At 46.2% G+C, this 19,115-nt stretch overlaps 1 protein-coding gene across 1 annotated transcript in view; it reads right to left on the reverse strand.

Annotated features, from left to right (window-relative positions):
• The window catches only part of dnah5l (dynein, axonemal, heavy chain 5 like), a 504,419-nt gene that overhangs the window by 33,861 nt on the left and 451,443 nt on the right, over window positions 1–19,115 (reverse strand). Inside the window, exons 72-73 of the mRNA XM_041183960.1 lie at window positions 17,735–17,923; window positions 11,113–11,245 (exon numbers count right to left, since the gene is read on the reverse strand). Coding sequence (XP_041039894.1) covers window positions 11,113–11,245; window positions 17,735–17,923 — 322 coding nt within the window. The remainder of the gene's footprint in view (window positions 1–11,112; window positions 11,246–17,734; window positions 17,924–19,115) is intronic.

A 19,115-nucleotide genomic window follows, 5' to 3' on the forward strand; every position in this document is an offset into this window, starting at 1 on the left:
CCCAAATAAATACTGTGGCTACAAGAGCGGGTCAGGGCCTGGGAATTCTGTGGAGAGTAGTTCATTTCCTGACTCCCCAAAGCCTGCCCACCAACTACAAAGAACAAGTCAGGAGCTTGATGGAATACTCTCCACTTGCTTGGATGAGTGCACCTCCAACAACACTCGAAGCTCAACACTGTTATGGCACAGCTGATGGCAAATGCTGAGCTGCTCAAATCTCAAAGGAAAACTTGAAAAAACTGCCACAACTGTTTTGAAATTTGTATATATTTTGAGATGCATACTTTGAATTCAATAGTAATAATACCACTGAGTTTTATAGGTTTCTTACAAAACTAAATTAAACCTTTATTAAATAGAGGAAAAGATTTTAAGCACATAGCTAGGTTTACAAATTACTACTATGATGACTCCCAGCTCTCTTAGTTAATCTAATTCCCAGTTACACCTCTGTTAAGGTAACAATAAAACACAACCCAGGCAAAGTAACACAATACCCTGAATTCAAAGTGAGTTTTCTTAACTTCAGTTCTTGCAGACAGCAGTTGAGCCTTACAGGCTAGAGGCTTTTCACACTTGTTAAATCTCAGAATGCCTACCCTTACACACAGCCTTCACTCTTTTATACATATTTTCCCCTTTGAATGCAAATTCCCATTGTTTCACAATGGGTAGAATTTTTCCGTCGGTGAGCTGGGGACAGGGCCCACTCGCCAACGTGAAAATGACACAGGGTGATGTCGGGGGGAGCCCCCATCGTCATCCCGCCCCATCTAAATATTCAGGAAGGCGGGCGGACAGTGCGATCAGTTTAACCTAGCTTATCTTCTGATACTTCAAAGCCTTCAGACCAGCTGCCTTTAATTCAATTAAGTCACACACACACAGATATAGACACAGACCCCACTTTTACTCAACTTTAGAATAAATTCCAATTACATTATGAAAATTATTATATCTTCCTGAACAACACCATCCAGGACAAAGCAGCCCGCTTGATTGGCACCCCATACTCCACCTTCAATATTCATTCCCTCCATCACCGATGCACAGTGGCATCCGTGTGTACTATCTACAAGATGCACTGCAGCAACTCATCAAGGTTCCTTCAACAGCACCTTCCAAACCCGTGACCACTACCATCTAGAAGGACAAAAGCAGCAGATGCATGTTCCCCTCCAAGTAACACACTATCCTGACATGGAAATATATCACCGTTCCTTCACTGTCACTGGGTCAAAATCCTGGAACTCCCTTCCTAACAGCACTGTGGTGTACCTACACCACATGGACTGCAGCGGTTCAAGAAGGCAGCTCATGACTTCTCAAGGGCAATTAAGGATGGACAGTAATTAAGTGCTGGCCAAGCCCACATCCAGTGAATAAGGAAAAACCTTAACCACATCCCCCATTTTTCTTCTAGCATGAGAAACCATGCACTAATCCGTGTGGAATCTCATCTTCAGCCTTGCAAAATGATATTCTTGCCACACTTTGGTTGCTTTATCAGAGTCGACTGCTCCCCACAGATTACAGCAAGAACTTATGCTGATAGAGCACCTAAATGTAGATAATCACCAAGGTGTAATCAAAAATAACATGAAAAATGGCCCAAAGCTTTGACACAAGTGGGTGTTTTGCAAATCTTAAAGAAAGAGAAAGAGAGATGGAGCTCAGGGAATTCCAGCATGAGACTAGGTAGCTGAAGACATAGCTACCAAGGGCAGAATGGAGCGGGGATGGGAATATACACATCAAGCCAGAGTTGGGTAACAGGAGCCTGAATTTTCAAGCAGACAAAGAGGCTCTCTGTCTTTGCAAAAGTGGCTCCAAAAACCTGAATCTGGAAGTCCCACCCCCAACCCAGTCCCCATCATTTTCACAGCGGAGGGCAATGGGGTGAGTCAAACTTTGCACATCTGTTGTTCATGAAGTGCAGCTACATTCAGTCTGATCTGATTTTTGCAAGGAGAGAGTGGGAAATAAGACTTGTCCACATTAGGCCTGGTCAGAGAAGGTCTAAACTTACCAGAGTTCCTTGGATAAAATACCCTGTTGTATTTGGTCCAGGGACACCTTTGGGAGAGGTCAGGTTGCCTTTGTGAGAGGTAAGGTGAATTTTGGGAGAGGTAAGTTGCCATTTGGGATTGTTAAAATTTGAAATAAATGTACATAAAAAATGGATAAAATCAGTGGAACTGTTAAGTTCATTGGAACTGTCAAAAGGGAGCTGTCAAGCTCTCAAGGTATTAAAATCTCTTGCTTTTTAAATATTTGAAAAAATGGGCTTCAGTGTTGAAGTAAATCATTGCTTGCTATTTCACTCTGTTTATGCAAGCCTGAGAGTTACTAGTTCAGGATTAGTGCTGCATGACTGATTTCACAATCTATCATTATCGGTTCACAATTTGACTAACAACTCCAAGTGCTTATACAGTCTTTGAATACAAATGCTTGTGCTTATAAGGGATTAAAGGAAGTTAAATGCATGAATGAGTATTTTTCAATGAGTGTTTGTTTTTAAATAGTAAATTCATCAATAGACACTTAAGAACTTTATTTAATCTCAGCATCGGTCCTGAGGTCTGCCCATGGTGGATAGTGGGTGAGTTGGTATTGAGGGTGTGAGGACAAAGCGTGACGTGTGGGTAGCATGGGTTGGCACTGTTGACCTAGGGGCTATAATGGGCCATAGGGGTGGGTTGGGGGACATAGGTTGACATTGGGAGCTATGAAGGGCCATGGAGGCTGAATGGGGGCCATATGTTGGCATAGGGTGTGAAGGGCTATGGGGGCAGTGTGTGGCGGGGGGGGACATAGTTAGCATTGTGTATGAAGGGCCAGGGGAGTGCCTGGGGGGCATAAGATGGCATGGATATGGCATGGGGAGTGTGTGGGGTGTGAGGGGTGAGTGCTAGAGGGAGGTCTTTTGTTTCATTCTTTTTCTCACAGCTGGGACAAAGTGCTAGATCACCAAGGCCCATCTTTTACCTGGCCTGCCTCCACACCCGGCTGCCACTGTGGCTGCCTCCAAAATCTTTCTGGGGCAGTGGGTATGACTCCGATAAAATCCGGCCTTGGACTTGGAACAAAAATCCAAACTTCCGGGACAGTTTTTCAGGAGTCGGGTTTGCGAAGCTGGGAATTCTCTGACACACAGAGGCAGTGGAGGGAGAGGTGGAGAGAGATGGGTGTCCTCAATGTCTGTGGATGGCAGTGCCAAAGGAGGGCATGTAATTTAGAATCATCGAACCACACAGCACAGCAGGATTGGCCCATCATGCCTGCACCAGCACTTTGAAAGAGATATTCAATTAGTTCCACTTTCCTGCTCTTCCCTCATAACACTGTATTTTTTTCTTTTTCAAGTATTACTATTGAATTCCAGATCACAATATCATGTTTAAAAAAAAAGTGTTCATCTTTCATCTGGTTCTTTTGGTAAATACCTTAAACTTGGACCTTCTGGTTACCATCTCTCCTGCTAATGGGAACAATGGGCAGAATTTTCCCAAAATTGCACTAGTTGTGGTAGGGGGCAGGTAAATTGGAGTCCTACCCGCCAATGAAAATAGTGGGTTTTCACGCCGTATTGTCCCGAGCCTGCCTTGTTATTTATTTACTCCCGTGAAACAGGCCGTTTCCATGGTGGGCATCACCCCACTGTTGCATCACGCCAGCTGCCATCTTTAAAAGGCAGCTGCCAGTAAAGCACTCATCACCACCAGCTCACCACCACTGCCCGGGAAACACGGCCAGCAAAGGAAAAAAGACTGCAGCCCCCCGCTTCAATGACAGGTCCCTTGAGCGACTGTTGGAAGCCATGGAGGCCCGCCAAGATGTGCTCTACCCCCACTCTGGCAGCAGGATGGGCAGCAAAGTCACCAGCCTGGCTTATGAGGCAGTGGCAGTGGTGGTCAGTGCAAATGCCCTGCAGAGAAGGACAGCCATCCAGTGCTACAAAAGGATGAATGATCTCCTCCATTCTGCTAGGGTAAGTCATTCTTTTCATCACTCCCAACTCACACACTCACAAACCCATCACACATCTACAGGGCCCTCACCCACTGCCAGCGCAAGTGACATCACCATTCACTCTTTCACACACACCATCATTGTCCTCATCCTGTCCGTGGGACCATTCATCACCCACACAGGCCAGGCATACTTATCACCTGGCCTAGCAGGCATCCTGATACACTCTCCCCATTTCTATCCATGCAGGACAAACTGGCACACAACAGGAGGGATGTCACAGATAGGTGGAGGGATGTCGGAGATCAAGGTTCTGACAGAATTCAAAACCAGAGCCATCCAGCTGGCCGGCGATGACCGGAACCAGTGCTGTGCTGACGGTGAGGTCAGCGCTGCTCTACCAAGTGAGGATCCAGCAGTGCAACATCCATCAGACAAACCATGCCATGAGTGATGTGTCCACTTTCACAGGCCACTGCCATGCACTAATTATTACCCCTTGCTTTTGCAGGCACATCTGCCAAACAGCCAGACAGAATCCATGACCCAGGGCCTCCAAACTAGCATCAAAGAAACCTCTGAAGAAGAATCTGGAGGCACACTCCCTGAAGTCCCATCACAGCGCTCACCCAAATCCTCCACCAGTGCAGAGACACACGCCTCAGTGGGACTAGCTTTAGAGTAGCCTTGGGATCACAATCTAGTGAGCACATTTTGCTGTCTGATCCACATCCGGCGGTGGCAGGGAATTCCCAGGTCTCTGGCACTTGGCGGACTGCTGGAGACCAGAATGTTGCTGAGTCCAAGTCAAATGACGAGCCTCTGGACTTAGCCATGTCACAGTTGCTGGAGCTGCAAAGGCAAGCTTGGGAACATCAGGAAGGGATGTCCGCTGTACTCTTCAGATTGCAAGACATGATGGAGGAGTCTGTCCATCTTCAGGCTGAGGTGAAAGTGCCAGCATGCCAAAGCACCGAGGTCAACGCTGGTAGGATCGCAGCCACCATGGAGACCTTGGTCCAGGATGACCCCCCTGCACTGCTGTGCGGGGCTTAACTCCATTGCTGATGCCATAGTTGGCCTCCAACACTGTACGAGGGAGGGGTGCTGGGCAGTTCCATCTCACTCCAGCTACCCCTTCCATTCACGGAGTCAGTCAGGGGTTCTGGGGCACCCAGAGGGAGGAGGATCAGCAGTTGCACACTCTGGGCCCATCCATTTGGATGACTCCGAGAGTGTCTGGTGAATCCAAATCCACTCTTCCTGTGATCTCCGCAGCTCCAGCTTCACAGACCAAGGAGGGTGTCACTGCCACACAGCAGGACCCCGAAAGCTGGCCAGGGCCCACCAAGTCTTGGCCCTCCAGAGGACGCCCGCCAAAGTCATCACAGACAGGGCATCACAGTCAGCAGGCTGCCTCCACCTCCGCTGTGGATGTCCAGGGAGCACCAAGACGTAGCAGCAGAGTTAGGCAAAAGTAGTTGCACAGCTTGAGCCCAGGTGTTAATCACTTGTACATACTGTTCACTATTATCAATAAACTGTCAAGAATGTCTCCCTGCCTATGGCTCCTTGTTCCGATGAACAGTGTTCCTTTCACTCAGATGTGAAACCTTTCTTCCCGAGATAAAAGGCAGGTGTCTCAGTCCAGGGCCTCTTCCCTGTGCTCTGTGCAGCCTTCAGACCACAGTGATGGTCCAGACTCACACTCCCTGGAAACATTACTGATGCCTGCACCTCGGCATTGCTGGTCATTGCTGCCAGAATGTAGTGGAAAGGTGCCACAGAGTTCTCTTACACTCTCTGTGTGCTCTCAGCACCTTTAAGGTGGGGCTGGCCCCCATCACACCAGCATCTGCGACCAGTGAGGCTGTACACCAGCTCCTAAAGGGCTGAGGTGCTGAAGGCGGACACAGAATCAGATGCGTCTAAAATTTCATGGCTGCTTCTCTGAGGCAGCCTTGATCATAGAGCGCAAATGAGCTATCCTCAGCCAGACAGGAGTCAGACATTCTCAGAGGCTATGTGAAGATCTATGGAGTGCCCTCACTGCATATTGTCATCATCCTCCATGATCCTGACATGGTCCTCCTGCAGCATGAAAGAGAGAGACGTGGTTATCATGGCTAAACTTAGCACCTTTCCTGACCTGGTGTGGCCGCCCCTTAATGCTTCCCAGGGAGTGCTGGTCACCCCTTAGATGGCCAGAGATGAGTGCATTGCATGGCTGGCCTGTCAACCTGCAACACAGGGGACACTGGTCCAAACCGAGATGCTGCGATTGTAGGGGCTGTGAGCACCTCCAACAGTGACTGCTACATGGCCAGCGTTGGCGAGGAGATTGTACAACGTGAGCAGCCCAACTGCTTCACCGTCCAATAAAGTGGTGGCAGACTCAGAGTCTGTGCTGGGGGATGGGGTCGGGGGTGGGTGGGCAAAATATGGAATGCTTGGTGGCCCTTCAGTGCTTCCATATTGCTTGCATGGGCGGGCAGGCTAGGAGCCTGACTTCAATTATATCACTGCGGCTGTGCCTGATCTGTCTTAGTTGTACAGGCATGGTCAGTTTATATAGACGTCCCTAATGCGAGGCCACTTCCTTTGCTTACCCTGCCCCCCCCCACCTCAATTGCCTGTGCCCCAATCTTTCTGTTCTTGCACTCAATTTAAAAGCCTATCATTTAATTTATATTATGTCCCCTTATTTTGCCTTCCAAAATGCATCACTTCACAGTTCTCTGTGTTAAATTAATGCCATGTATCTACCCATTTCATCAGTCTGTCTATATCCTCCTGAACTCTGCTCCTGACCTCTTCAATATTTACTACTTTCCCAAGCTTTGAGTCTTCTGCAAACTTTGTAATTATTCCCTTTATACTGAAGTCTAGGTCATTAATACATATTAAAAATAATAAAAGTCATCATAATGACCTCCTGAGGGACACCATTTTCTTCTGGGCTGAAAAACAATTATCAATCTTCCTCCCTGCTTTCTATTCCTTAGCCAATTCTGTGTTCATGAAATTGAGGAAGTGGAAGTGGCTATGTATGTATCATTGGGGTTCTCTAGGGGTAATGGTGTGGAGCACAAAGCAAAGACATTCCTGGAGATTCTCAAATAGGTAAGAGTGCCACCAAGAGAGTGGAGTGCTAATCAATTGGGCAAAATAATGGGAAGTCTTTGAGAGGAATGACGCGGATGACCGTGTCCAAAGTTGTGGACAGGTTGAGGGGATGACAAAAGATAATGCACCATGGTTACAGCCAAAAAGAATGCCATTTGTGACTTGGTTACTTTGGTGTTGTGACAGAAAATGAAACCCTGATTGAAGAGATTCAAATCTGGAAATACAGGAGAAGTGGGCAGTCTAGATTTGTGAGATAATACATACTCAAGGATTTTTGGAGAAGAAATGGAGGTTGGGGTGACAGCTTAATATAAAATCTAATTGGACATTATCTTACAGTGATGCAATAGAACCTTTTTTCTACCTTAGGGTTACTGCTTGAAAAGTAACATCAGAAAAACAATACCACAGACTCCTAAGCCCTACTCTTACCTTTGATTTAGGGAAGGAATGGGCAGGGGAATCATTTGCATTGGGAATCCTGAAAGAACACCTTTCCCGCAGGCCCTGTTGAATTTAATGGCAGGACCTGATTAACATGTTTTTTCTCTGTTTCCTGGCCACAGCCTGTCAGATTGAGAAACTAACATTGACACCAGGCCACAGGTGGGGAATGGAGAGGAGATGGTAGGTAGGGAAGGTTGGACACCAGAAGTTAGTGAGGAAATCTCAGGCTGAGGTTAGGGGAAGATTCGGGTTCAGAGGGCAAAGCTTAGGAGAAGATCAGAAGAATCATGGGGGTGAGATCGGATGGAATGGGGTGAAGCGAGAGGATATCATAAGGTTTTGGGGGGAAGATTGGGAGGGTTGGCAAGGGGGCGATTGTAAGGATTGATGGGGGAGACGATCTGAACGGTTGGGATGAATAGGATGTATCCAGTCTCAGGGGATGGTTGAAGCAGTTAAACTGGATCCAGCAGGTAAATGGAAAGGCCCGACCTCCTCGATCCAGCAATCTTCACCTTCCTTTACTTCCTCATGTCGGTAGTGGGGAAAATTCTAGAGCCCATTATAAAAGGTTTAATAGCTGCGCATGTGGAAAACCATGGCAGAATCGGACAGAGTCAACATGGATTTACGAAAGGGAGAACCACGTCTCTCTCTTCATGTTGCAGGTGCAGCAGGCGGTAAAGAAGGCAAATGGTATGTTGGCCTTCATAGCCAGAGGATTCGAGTACAGGAACAATTGTACAGGGCATTGCTGAGACCACACGTGGAATATTGCATGCAGTTTTGGTCTCCTTATCTGAGGAGGGATGTACTTGCTATAGGGGAAGTGCAGCCAAGGTTTACCAGACCGATTCCTGGGATGGCGGGACTGACATATGAGAAGAGATTGAGTCGGTTAGGATTATATTCACTGGAGTTCAGAACAAGGAGAGGGGATCTCATAGAAACCTATAAAATTCTAACAGGACTAGACAGGGTAGATGCAGGAAGGATGTTCCCGATGGTGGGGGAGTCCATAACCAGGGGTCACAGTCTGAGGATACGTTGTAGACCGTTTAGGACTGAGATGAGGAGAAATTTCTTCACCCAGAAAGTGGTGAACCTGTGGAATTCACTACCACAGAAAGTAGTTGAGGCCAAAACATTGTATGTTTTCAAGAAGGAGTTGGATATAGCTCTTCAGGCGAAAGGGGTTAAAGGACTGGGGAGAAAGCGTGAGCAGGCTATTGAGTTGGATGATCAGCCATGATCATAATGAATGGTTGAGCAGGCATAAAGGGCCAAATGGCCTTTTCCTGCTCCTATTTTCAATGTTTCTATGTTTAGCTGCCACGTTCCCCTGAGCCCTGGCTGGCCAATGTTAAATTTAAAATGGTGATTAATGCTGACAGCCTCATTATAAGATTTAAATAACCAGCCCGTCTCCTGGGAACAGGTTGGTTACCCACCCCGATTATAAAGTGGAAGTGGCAGGGTGAGGTCGGTTTCAGATTTCTAACATTTTTATCTCCACCCTATCCCAAACCGAGCCATTTTGTGGGTTTAAAACCCACCTCCCACCCACATTTTCTTGAAGCACAATTTGATCACTAAATATAGGAATGACACTGACAGCAAACCTGGAGACGGTAACATGGTTTGCTCTCCAACAAATGTGGGTGGAGAGCAGTTAAGCAGTTCCTTATGAGTGGCATGGTGAATATCATTGTTCAGCATAAAATAGTGTATTTCCAGCCCCTTCCTAACCACAGCAAAAATACAAACCACTACACTGTACTTCTACCAGTTCTAGGTGCCGAAGCTTCAGCAGCAGCTGTTTGTTTCTTGGCAACTTAATCACAGGAGGCATTGAGTCTTTGATATTTGAGTGCATGTTTTCATGTCCAGCCACTAGAGAACCCCATCCAGCAGCTGAAGTCTCAGAGTTTTCTTGTCAACTATACAGCAGACCCCTATCTACATGGTAGAACAACATACGTTTGCTTATATGATGCATCCACATGTTTACCTCCTCCCCCTAAAATTGATTTTTAATCATGCTTATGACAGATGTAGTGCAAATATTGCAAACAATGAAGTACATTAACTTAGCTTGTTTTTACGTCCTGGTGAAATACAGACAGGAATTTTTCCTATTATTCCAGCAAATTTTTACAACTGATTTTTTATATTGGAGCTTTCTAGTTCCAGAAATTACTCCATGGACTAACATAGTTAGCTCTCAAAATGTAAAAATTATTTTCAAATGAGGGCAATTTATTGGCTTCAAACAACATGCTATCCTTGGTTAAGCTCAAATATCCTCTTTATTCAATCATACATGCATTTAGAAACGAATTGGCACAAAAGATTATATGGTCACTGTTATTTGCTAAGCATTGTTCATGTCTTTAATATTGAAGCCCTTGTCATTTTATTTATTTCTTCATAGGATGTGAGCATCGCATGCAAGGCCATTATTTGTTGCCCATGCCTAATTTCCCTTGAACACAAGTTGCTTGCTAGGTCATCTCAGAGGGCAGTTAATAGACAATCACATTGTCATTGTCACTCATTGAGGCAGGTTGTGCTTGACTATCCATCACATACTAATAATGCATTTTATGTAGGTACCCTCAATTGGGCCCCAAAGGACCTCAAAGAAGCTTGAAAGTCAACAACTCTATTATTATTGTGTCATCTGACTACTAGGATGGCCAAAGGTGAACCAGATGAACCTTTCTTCATCCAGCATTTTCTAAATTCCTATAAAAGTATTGTATTCAGCCAGTGAGAACTCTGTATTTTCAAAAGCTATGATCGAATAACCCACATTCATTTCAGATAATGATTGTCTACTCAAGCAGATTTTTTTTTTTAATTTATTCATTCATGGGATGTGGGCTTCGCTGGCTAGGCCAGCTGTTATTGTCAACCCTAATTCCCCTTGAGAAGGTGGCGGTGAGCCGTCTTCTTGAACTGCTGCAGTCCATGTGGTGTAGGTATGTCCATAGTGCTGTTACAAAGGGAGTTCCAGAACTTCGACCCAACGATATATTTCCAAGTCAGGATGGTGAGTGACTTGGAGGGGAACTTCCAGGTGGTGGTGTTCCCATGTATCTGCTGCCCATGCTCTTCTAGATGGTAGTGGTTGTAGGTTTAGTAAGTGCTGTCTAAGAAGCCTTGGTGAGTTTTTGCAGTGCTTCTTGTAGATGGTACACACTGCTGCCACTGTGCATTGGTGATGGAGAGAGTGAATGTTCAAGGTGATGGATGGGGTGCCAATCAAGTGGGCTGCTTTGTCCTGGATAGTGTGAAGCTTCTTCAGTGTTGTTGGGGCTACACTCATCCAGGAAAGTGGACAGCATTCCATCACACTCCTGACTTGTGCCTCATTGATGCTGGACAGGTTTTGGGGAGTCAGGAGACGACTACTGTCCGCAGAATTCCTAACCTCTGACCTGTTCTTGTAGCCACAGTATTTACATAGATAGTCAAGTTCAGTCTCTGATCAATGGCAGCTAATTTAATATTATACAAGCTTTCCCTTTCCTCAATACGGAAGTAAAAGCTTACCATCTATAGCCAATATTAGGTCTGTCAGTGTAATTCTAACTCGTGCAAGAACTTGTTGCATTCGATCAATTTCCTGGCGTAAGAAGATATTCATTGGTTGGAGTGCACCCATTTTCTGAAGTCGAGCTTTCACCTGCAAAAAAACAGTCAAAACAAGGTTTATTTGATATCAGCATATGAAGATAACATTTAACAACCTGCAGATCTTTAATTTTTCACAACATCTCCTATGTTTTACTTACATTAATATTTAAGTAATCCTTGACATGAATATGAAGATTTTTTTGTACAGAAATTACTTCAAAGTCATAGACAGCATAAAGCTTAGATTTACCAGGGTGGTGTATGGAGTGGGAAACTATAATTACAAAGAGATACTAGGAATATTTCCAATGAAAAGATTAAGAGAATAATCGGTGAATTTTTAAAATTGAGAAGTTTACACTGAATAGAGAAAGACTATTCTCTTTCCTTAACTGATGACCTTTTGAATAGCAAGGGGTCATAAATTTAAAATTATAAATGAGGATAAGTATGAGGTGAAATTTCTTTACGTAGAAGTTTGTTGAATATGGGATGTTTTACCAAAGGGAATGGTTGAGGCAAAGGCCTTCGTTTCTTTTAATGAGAAATTAGTTAAACCTTTGAAGCAGAGACAGATACCAGGCTGCAGGAAGCAGTGGGATCGTGGAATTAATTTTAGATTACTATAAAGAGAGGCCACATCAGGAGCATGGAGCCTGGTGACTTAGCTGTATGCCTGATGGCCTGCAGAGAACACTGAGCAGAAAGCAACTGAGGCTCCTGGCCGCGTAAAGGCTGGAGCAGCTATCTCAGGAAGGAGGGCCTGCTGGGGCTCCTGCACATGCTGCCCAGGAGCAACAGTGAGCCATTGCTGGTCAGCACCTGGTGACACCCAGGGTCTATAGACACCACCTGCCATTCTTGCAGATGACTGAGAACCAGTGTCGGCAATGACTGCACATGTCTGGGGATCTGGTCGCTCACATCTGCCAGTTACTGCGGGATGCCAAGGGGACATGGACAGCATCCACTGCCAGTGGCTATAAAAGTGACTGTGGCACTCAATTTCAATGCCAGTGACTCCTTTCAGGGCTCCACAGGTAACCTCTGTATTATATCATAAGCTGCCACAAACAAATGCATCCATGAGGTCACAGGTGCCATCTTCTCCATGGCACACAACTTTGTTCATTTTGCCCGGGACCAGGATAGCCAGGATGCAAGGCCCATTGGATTCTCCCGGATCTCGGGATTCCCACAGGTGTAGTGTGCGATTGACTGCACTCACGTGGTGCTCAGGTCTCCATCGCTACACATGGTGGGTTACATCAACCGAAAGGGATTCCACTCCCTGAATGTGCAGCTAGTATGCGATGACCAGAAACACATCCTGCAGGTGTGCGCACGATTTCCAGTGAGTGTGCACGACACCTATATCCTCAGTTGGTCGCAGATCCCTGATGTCTTCCAGGGTCCACAGAAGCTGCAGAGATGGCTCCTCGGGGACAAGGGCTACCCACAGAGGCCATGGCTGATGACACCCGTGCGGTGGCCTCAGACAGCAGCAGAGCGTCAATGTAATGAGGCTCATGCTGCAACTCACAACTTGGTGGACCAAACGATTGGGATACTGAAGATGAGGTTCCGGTGCCTGGACCGGTCTGGTGGAGCCCTGCAATACAGTCTGCAGAGGGTGTCACACATTGTTATCATCTGCTGCATCCTTTACAGCCTGGCGCTGCAACGGGGAGATGAGCTGGCTGAGGAGGAGATGGAAGAGCTGCATGTCTTCTCCGATGAAGAGGACGCTGACAGGGATGAGACTGAGGAGGTCCTCAGAGGTGACAATGATGGGGATGAGGCCCTCACATGGGCCAGATGAGGAAGACTCATCTGGGAGGCCCTCATAGCTGCTAGATTTGTGGAGGGTGATGACGACACATGCAGTGAGGTGACCCCACAGATCCTCACATCGCATTTGTGAACATTTAACTCCAGTTCAGCTTATGGCAGTGCGAATACCCTCTGTGAGATGCTCCTGTAAAGGAGTCATAGTAGATGCGCTAATAGTGGCTCGATTGCAGGAGGATGATGACGACATGCAGTGAGGACACTCCATAAATCTTCACATAGCCTCTGAGAATATTTGACTCTTGTCTGGCCGAGAGCAGCTTTCTTGCACTTCGTGATCAGGGTCATATCATAGAGACATAGCCATGAAACTTTAGAAGATCTGATGTTTTGTCCGCTTTCAGCACCTGAGCCCTTTAGGAGCTGGAGCACAGCATCAGTGGTCACAGATGCTGAAGAGATGGGGGCCAGACCCTCCTTAAAGGTGCTGAGAGCACATCAAGAGAATGAGAAAACTCCGTGGTGCCTGCCCACAACATTCTGGCAGCAATGACAAGCACCGCCGAGGTGCAGGCATCAGTAACGTGCCCAGGGAGTGTGAGGCCAGACATCACTTTGGTCTGAAGACTGCACAAAACACAGGGAAGAGGCCCTGGACTGAGTCACCTGCCTTTATCTTGTGCAGAAAGGTTTTACATCAGAGTGACAAGAACACTGCTCATCAGAACAAGGAGCCACAGGCAGGGAGACATTCTTGGGAGCTAATTGACAAAAGTGAACAATAAGTACAAGTGATTAACACCCATGCCCAGGCTGTGCAACCAATTCTCCTTAAATGTCCTAACTACGCCACTACGTCTTGTTGCGCTCCAGACATCCATGGTGGAGGTGGAGGATGTGTACTTGCGATGCCATGGCATACAAGGCTATGGGCGTGGTGCTGAAAAATGGGATTAGAATAGCTAGGTACCTGTTTGACCAGCGCAGACTCAATGGGCCGAAGGGCCTTTTTCTGTGCTGTAGACCTCTATGACTCTATAACATTTAAGCCTGCTGACTGCGACGCCCTGTCTGTGATGACTTTGGCGGGGGTCCTTTGGCGGGCAGAGACTTGGAGGGCTCTGGCCTGCTTTCGAGGTCATGCCGTGTAGCAGTGGCACCCTCCTTGGCCTGTGGAGCTGGAGCTGCTGAGGTCAGAGGAAGAGGGGAGTTGGATTGGCTGGACACTCTCAGAGTCACCTGGATGGATGGCCTGGAATGTGCACCTGTTGATCCAACTCCCTATGGGTACCTGGGGCCTCAGGCTGACTCCTTGAGGAGCAGGGGTAGCTGAAGTGAGATTGAGCTGCCCGGCAAGCCTCTCACATACACAATATTGGAGGCCAGCTAAGGCATCAGCAATGGAGTTCAGTCTGCGCAGTAGCGCAGGAGCAAAGTCCTGGACCAAGGTCTCCATGGCAGACATCACCCTACCAGTGTTGATCTTGGTGCTTTGACATGCCAAGGCTATCAGCTCAGCCTGAAGGTGAATGGACTCCTCTATCGTGCCTTGCAATCAGAGGAGTGCAGCAGACATCCCTTTCTGATGTTCCCAAGCTTGCCTTTGCAGCTCCAGCAACTGTGACATGACTGAGTCCAGAGGCTTGTCATGTGACTTGGACTCAGCAACGTTCTGGCCTCCAGCAGTCCTCTGAGTGCCGGGAACCTGGGAAGTCCCTGTCGCCGCCTGCTGTCGAACAGAAAATGCAATGTTTTTTTTTATTCATTCATGGGATGTGGGCTAGGCAAGCCCATCCCAAACTGCCTTTGTTCAGAGCGCATTTAAGAGTCAACCACATTGCTGCACTCCTCTGATTGCAAGGCACGATAGAGGAGTCCATTCACCTTCAGGCTGAGCTGATAGCCTTGGCATGTCAAAGCACTAAGATCAACACTGGTAGGGTGATGTCTGCCATGGAGACCTTGGTCCAGGACTTTGCTCCTGCGCTACTGCGCAGACTGAACTCCATTGCTGATGCCATAGCTGGCCTCCAATATTGCGTATGCGAGAGGGGTGCCAGGCAGCTCAATCTCACTCCAGCTACCCCTGCTCCTCAAGGAGTCAGCCTGGGGCCCCAGGTACCCATAGGGAGTTGGATCAACAGGTGCACATTTCGGGCCATCCATCCAGGTGACTCTGAGAGTGTCCAGCCAATCCAACAGGAGTCACCTGTAGGCCAGACCAGGTAAGGAAAGCAGATTTCCTTCCCTAAAGGACATTAGTGAACCAGGTGGGTTTTTACAACATTCAACAATGGTTTCATCATCATCATTAGACTGTTAATTCCAGGTCCCACCGAGGTGCGTGTCTCTGCGCTGGTGGAGCGTATGGGTGAGTGCTGCAATGGGACTTCAGGGAGGGTGCCTCCAGCTTCCTCTCCAGAGGTTTCTTCAGGGCTTGATTGGAGGCCCTGGGTCATGGGCTCTGTCGGCTGTTTGGCAGATGCACCTGCAGAATCAAGGAGAGATAATTAGTGCAAGGCGGTGGCCTGTGAAAGAGGACACATCACTCGCAGCATGGTCGTCTGATGGATGTTGCACTGTTGGATTCTCACTTGGTAGACAGGTAGACTCTGGCAGACAGCGCCGACCTCACAGTCAGCGCAGATCAGGTCCAGATCATGGTCGGCCAGCTGAGTTGCTGTTTTCAAAGTCCGTGAGGACCTTGATTTTGGGCATTCCACCACCAGTCTGCAACCTCTCTCTCTGTTGTGTGTCAGCTTGTCCTGCATGGATAGAGATGGAGAAAGAGTAAGCAAGAAGCCCGACAGGCCAGATGATAAGTATGCCTGGTGGGTGGTAAGTTGCCTCATGGATGGGATGAGGGTAATGACAGTGTGAGTGAGAGAGTGAATGGTGATTGATGTCCCTTGAACTGGCAGTAAGTGAGGGCCCTGTGGATGTGTGATAGGTTTGTGAGTGTGTAAGCCCTGCTGCCCATCCTGCAGCCAGAGCGGGAGTGCAGGACATCTCAGTGAGCCTCCACAGCATCCAGCAGTCACTCAAGTGACCTGTCGTTGAAGCAGGGGCTGCAGTTTTTTTTCCTTTGCTGGCCTTGTCTCCCGTGCGGCAATTGTGAACTGGAAGTAATGAGCATCGTGCTTGTGGCTGGACTTTAAACATGGCACCCGGCATGATGCGGCGGTGAGCAGATGGCTGGAGGGCCAACGAGTGCCTGCCCGCACAGAAACGGTGTGATTCCCGGGAGTGCATTAATAATGTGATGGGTTTGGGACTATACGGTGTTATAAGAAGGCTAAAGATCTGGCGTGAGAAGGAAAAACCAGTTCAGAATTGTCAAATCCCAGTAAAAAATCAGTAATACTGGCACCAGTAATACTGGAGCTCCATTTTAAGGTATACAAGACCGGACAAGTTTTACTGGTACTCTTCATCTCCAAGTTTTACTAGGGGGAGGATTTTCCCCTCGTTGGTCCGTCACCTGCTGTCAAGCCCCGACTGCGATTGCACTGCCTGGGTGGGGGAGTGAGGATGGTGAGCACATGCACACGGGTGCGCTCACAGAAAGCTCACTGAAGGCACAGAGCTGCATCAGAGAGCTGAAGATTTTCCACATTAAAAATAAAGTTGTTAAAAAATAAGGAAAATCTGTTCCCTCATATGGGGGCATGTTGCAAATGAGTTCTGAAAACTTTTTTTTAAAAATTAACATCGGAAACCTCATCCCGCTCATGGATGATGTTTCCTCAAAAATCGAAAGGCCGCTTGGCCTATTCACCCGCCTGCCAACCATAAGGCTGGACGCACAGGGAAAAATTCTATTTAATTAATTGATTAATGGGCTTAACAACCCTCTAAATTGTTGGCGAATGTGCTTGCCTGACGTCATTGCGTGCTATTTCACGCTTGTGCGCATCGGGCACGCACCCACATGCTGAGGTGAAAATTCAGCCCTAGTTTTTCCTTTTGCTTCCTTTACATTTTGACAAAGTTTCACATAAAAGATTGCCATTTAGGCTTAATGTGATGAGGATTTAAGAAAACCCATGGGAATAAATCAGAAATTAGCATAAGGGTGGGTAGCAGCAAGCACTTACATTGGATCAACGAGAGCAAATTTGAAGGAGGAAAATAATGAGAATCCCCTCGGGATCTGTTTTGGGAACCCTGCTGTTTCTAATTTTATTGAACCTGAATTCAAACTGATCAAACCTGATGTAGATACCAAAATATAGTGCTGTCGTTGGACCAAACTTGACTGTCCAGTTTAAGAGGCTGAGCGATAAAACAGTACAGTACAGAAAAAAAAAATCCAAAACTCTGCTTCAAACTAATCCATTACAGTTGGGCAAGTTGACAGTTTCAAATTACAAATTTCAAATTCAAATTTCAAGTCCATAAATGAATTTCAAACTGATGTTGGAATAGTCTTCTCAACACAGAAGAGTAAATAATACATGAAGTAAATTTCCAGGTGCATATAGAAACTGAAAACCATGGAGAGAAACAGATACTGTGAACATTGTAAGATTTTCTTTCAAGTAGATGAATTAAGGTGAATGGAATGGCTTTCCTTCTCCATATCTATCATGTAATTTGTCAAGTGTTAATTTGAATTTTATGTTAATGTATGGTAGTGAACTCATAAGCTTCACGATAGGACTGTTTCTGATGTGCTAAAGTCAAAGAAGTTTGATTATTTCACCTCAAAGTAAAAATGAAATATCTGAGGTCATTAGTGTTTTACCTCATGTGGTATGTAGCCTGCTGGCAGTTTTTCCAACATCTCATTTGCAAGGCGTTGGACATTGCTTTCTCTGGTCTCTCCTTCACCACTGCCACTGTCCTTAGGTTGAATGTTGACTATAGTGTTAAGGGTTTCATTTGCCATATTAGTCTGGTAAGTTATATCTGCATTTGAATGAAGTCCAAACACCTACAAAAATAAGATAATCTAAATACATATTTGTGCTCTGTTACATATTTCATAAAGGTAAATCTCTGTTTTTCCCATTTATGTTAAAGCACAGTAATATATGGGCATTTTGGGTTAATTCTAGAATGAATGATACACATCAACCATGATTAAGTACCCAAAGAGATCTAGCATTTCAAATGGCTCAGCTCGCAACATGTTTAATATGTTAAGTCACTATAGAGCCCCAGATAACAAAGCAAATAAAATACTCAGCTATCAAACCAATTAGGTTAAAGTAGGTTAATGGATAGCCAGAAGCCCAATAGTCCTGATGGGAGGCCTTGTTCATACTATGGGCTAGGCCACATGAGCATTCAGCCAGCAAGTGGAAGATGAGCTCCCTGCAGCAACACCCCGATTCCATAACATAGCAATATCAAATTATCTGGCAGGTCTCGGAGTTGGAAGAAGGTAGGTCTGGTGGGTGTGGAGAGAGGGGGACCCAGAGAGCCAGCAACTGGTACTCTGGCCTTGGAGGAAAGCTGGGCACCTGGTAGTCCAGTTAAATATGAGGCAACAGGCAAGCTTATGTTTAATTTTGTAGGATTCGACCCACTTTCAGTTATTGAGATACAAAATAGATATATAAGCTGTAGAAGCAGTACAGAAATGAGTTAAAAGACCGATCTCTAGTGGTAAAGGACTGATGATATGAAGAAGAACTGGAGAAACTTGATATTTCGGTCTTAAAAGGGTGAGACTATGAAGTGACCAATTAAAGATGTGTAATTAAAAAATTTATTTAAGGTATGTATGTAAAGAAATTCTTGACAGTAGAATAGAGGAAGATGGGTTCAAACTAGAGATAGGCATGTTGGGTGTGGGGCAGGGGCAGGGGCAGGGGCAGTGGTATTCATACAATTTTTTTTATAAATAGTGACCAAAACATTTTGGGTGGAGTAGCAATGAAAACTCTGAAATTATATAGGATTCCTTGGAAGCTATGATAAGGGGACAACAGAGGTTTGTTTTAGATAGATGAGGTAACCCTCCTACCTCCACCTGTCTTATGAACAGTAAACTGAAAAAAAAACATGAAACCCCTTTACTGGACTAGCTTTTATATTTCATTAGCACATGGACTACCAAGCACCTGTCATCAGACAAACAATATAAAGGTCTGGATTTTTATCCCTTGAGGCAGGAATCA

This window comes from Carcharodon carcharias, chromosome 3, assembly GCF_017639515.1.
Source record: "Carcharodon carcharias isolate sCarCar2 chromosome 3, sCarCar2.pri, whole genome shotgun sequence".
NCBI lineage: Eukaryota > Metazoa > Chordata > Chondrichthyes > Lamniformes > Lamnidae > Carcharodon > Carcharodon carcharias.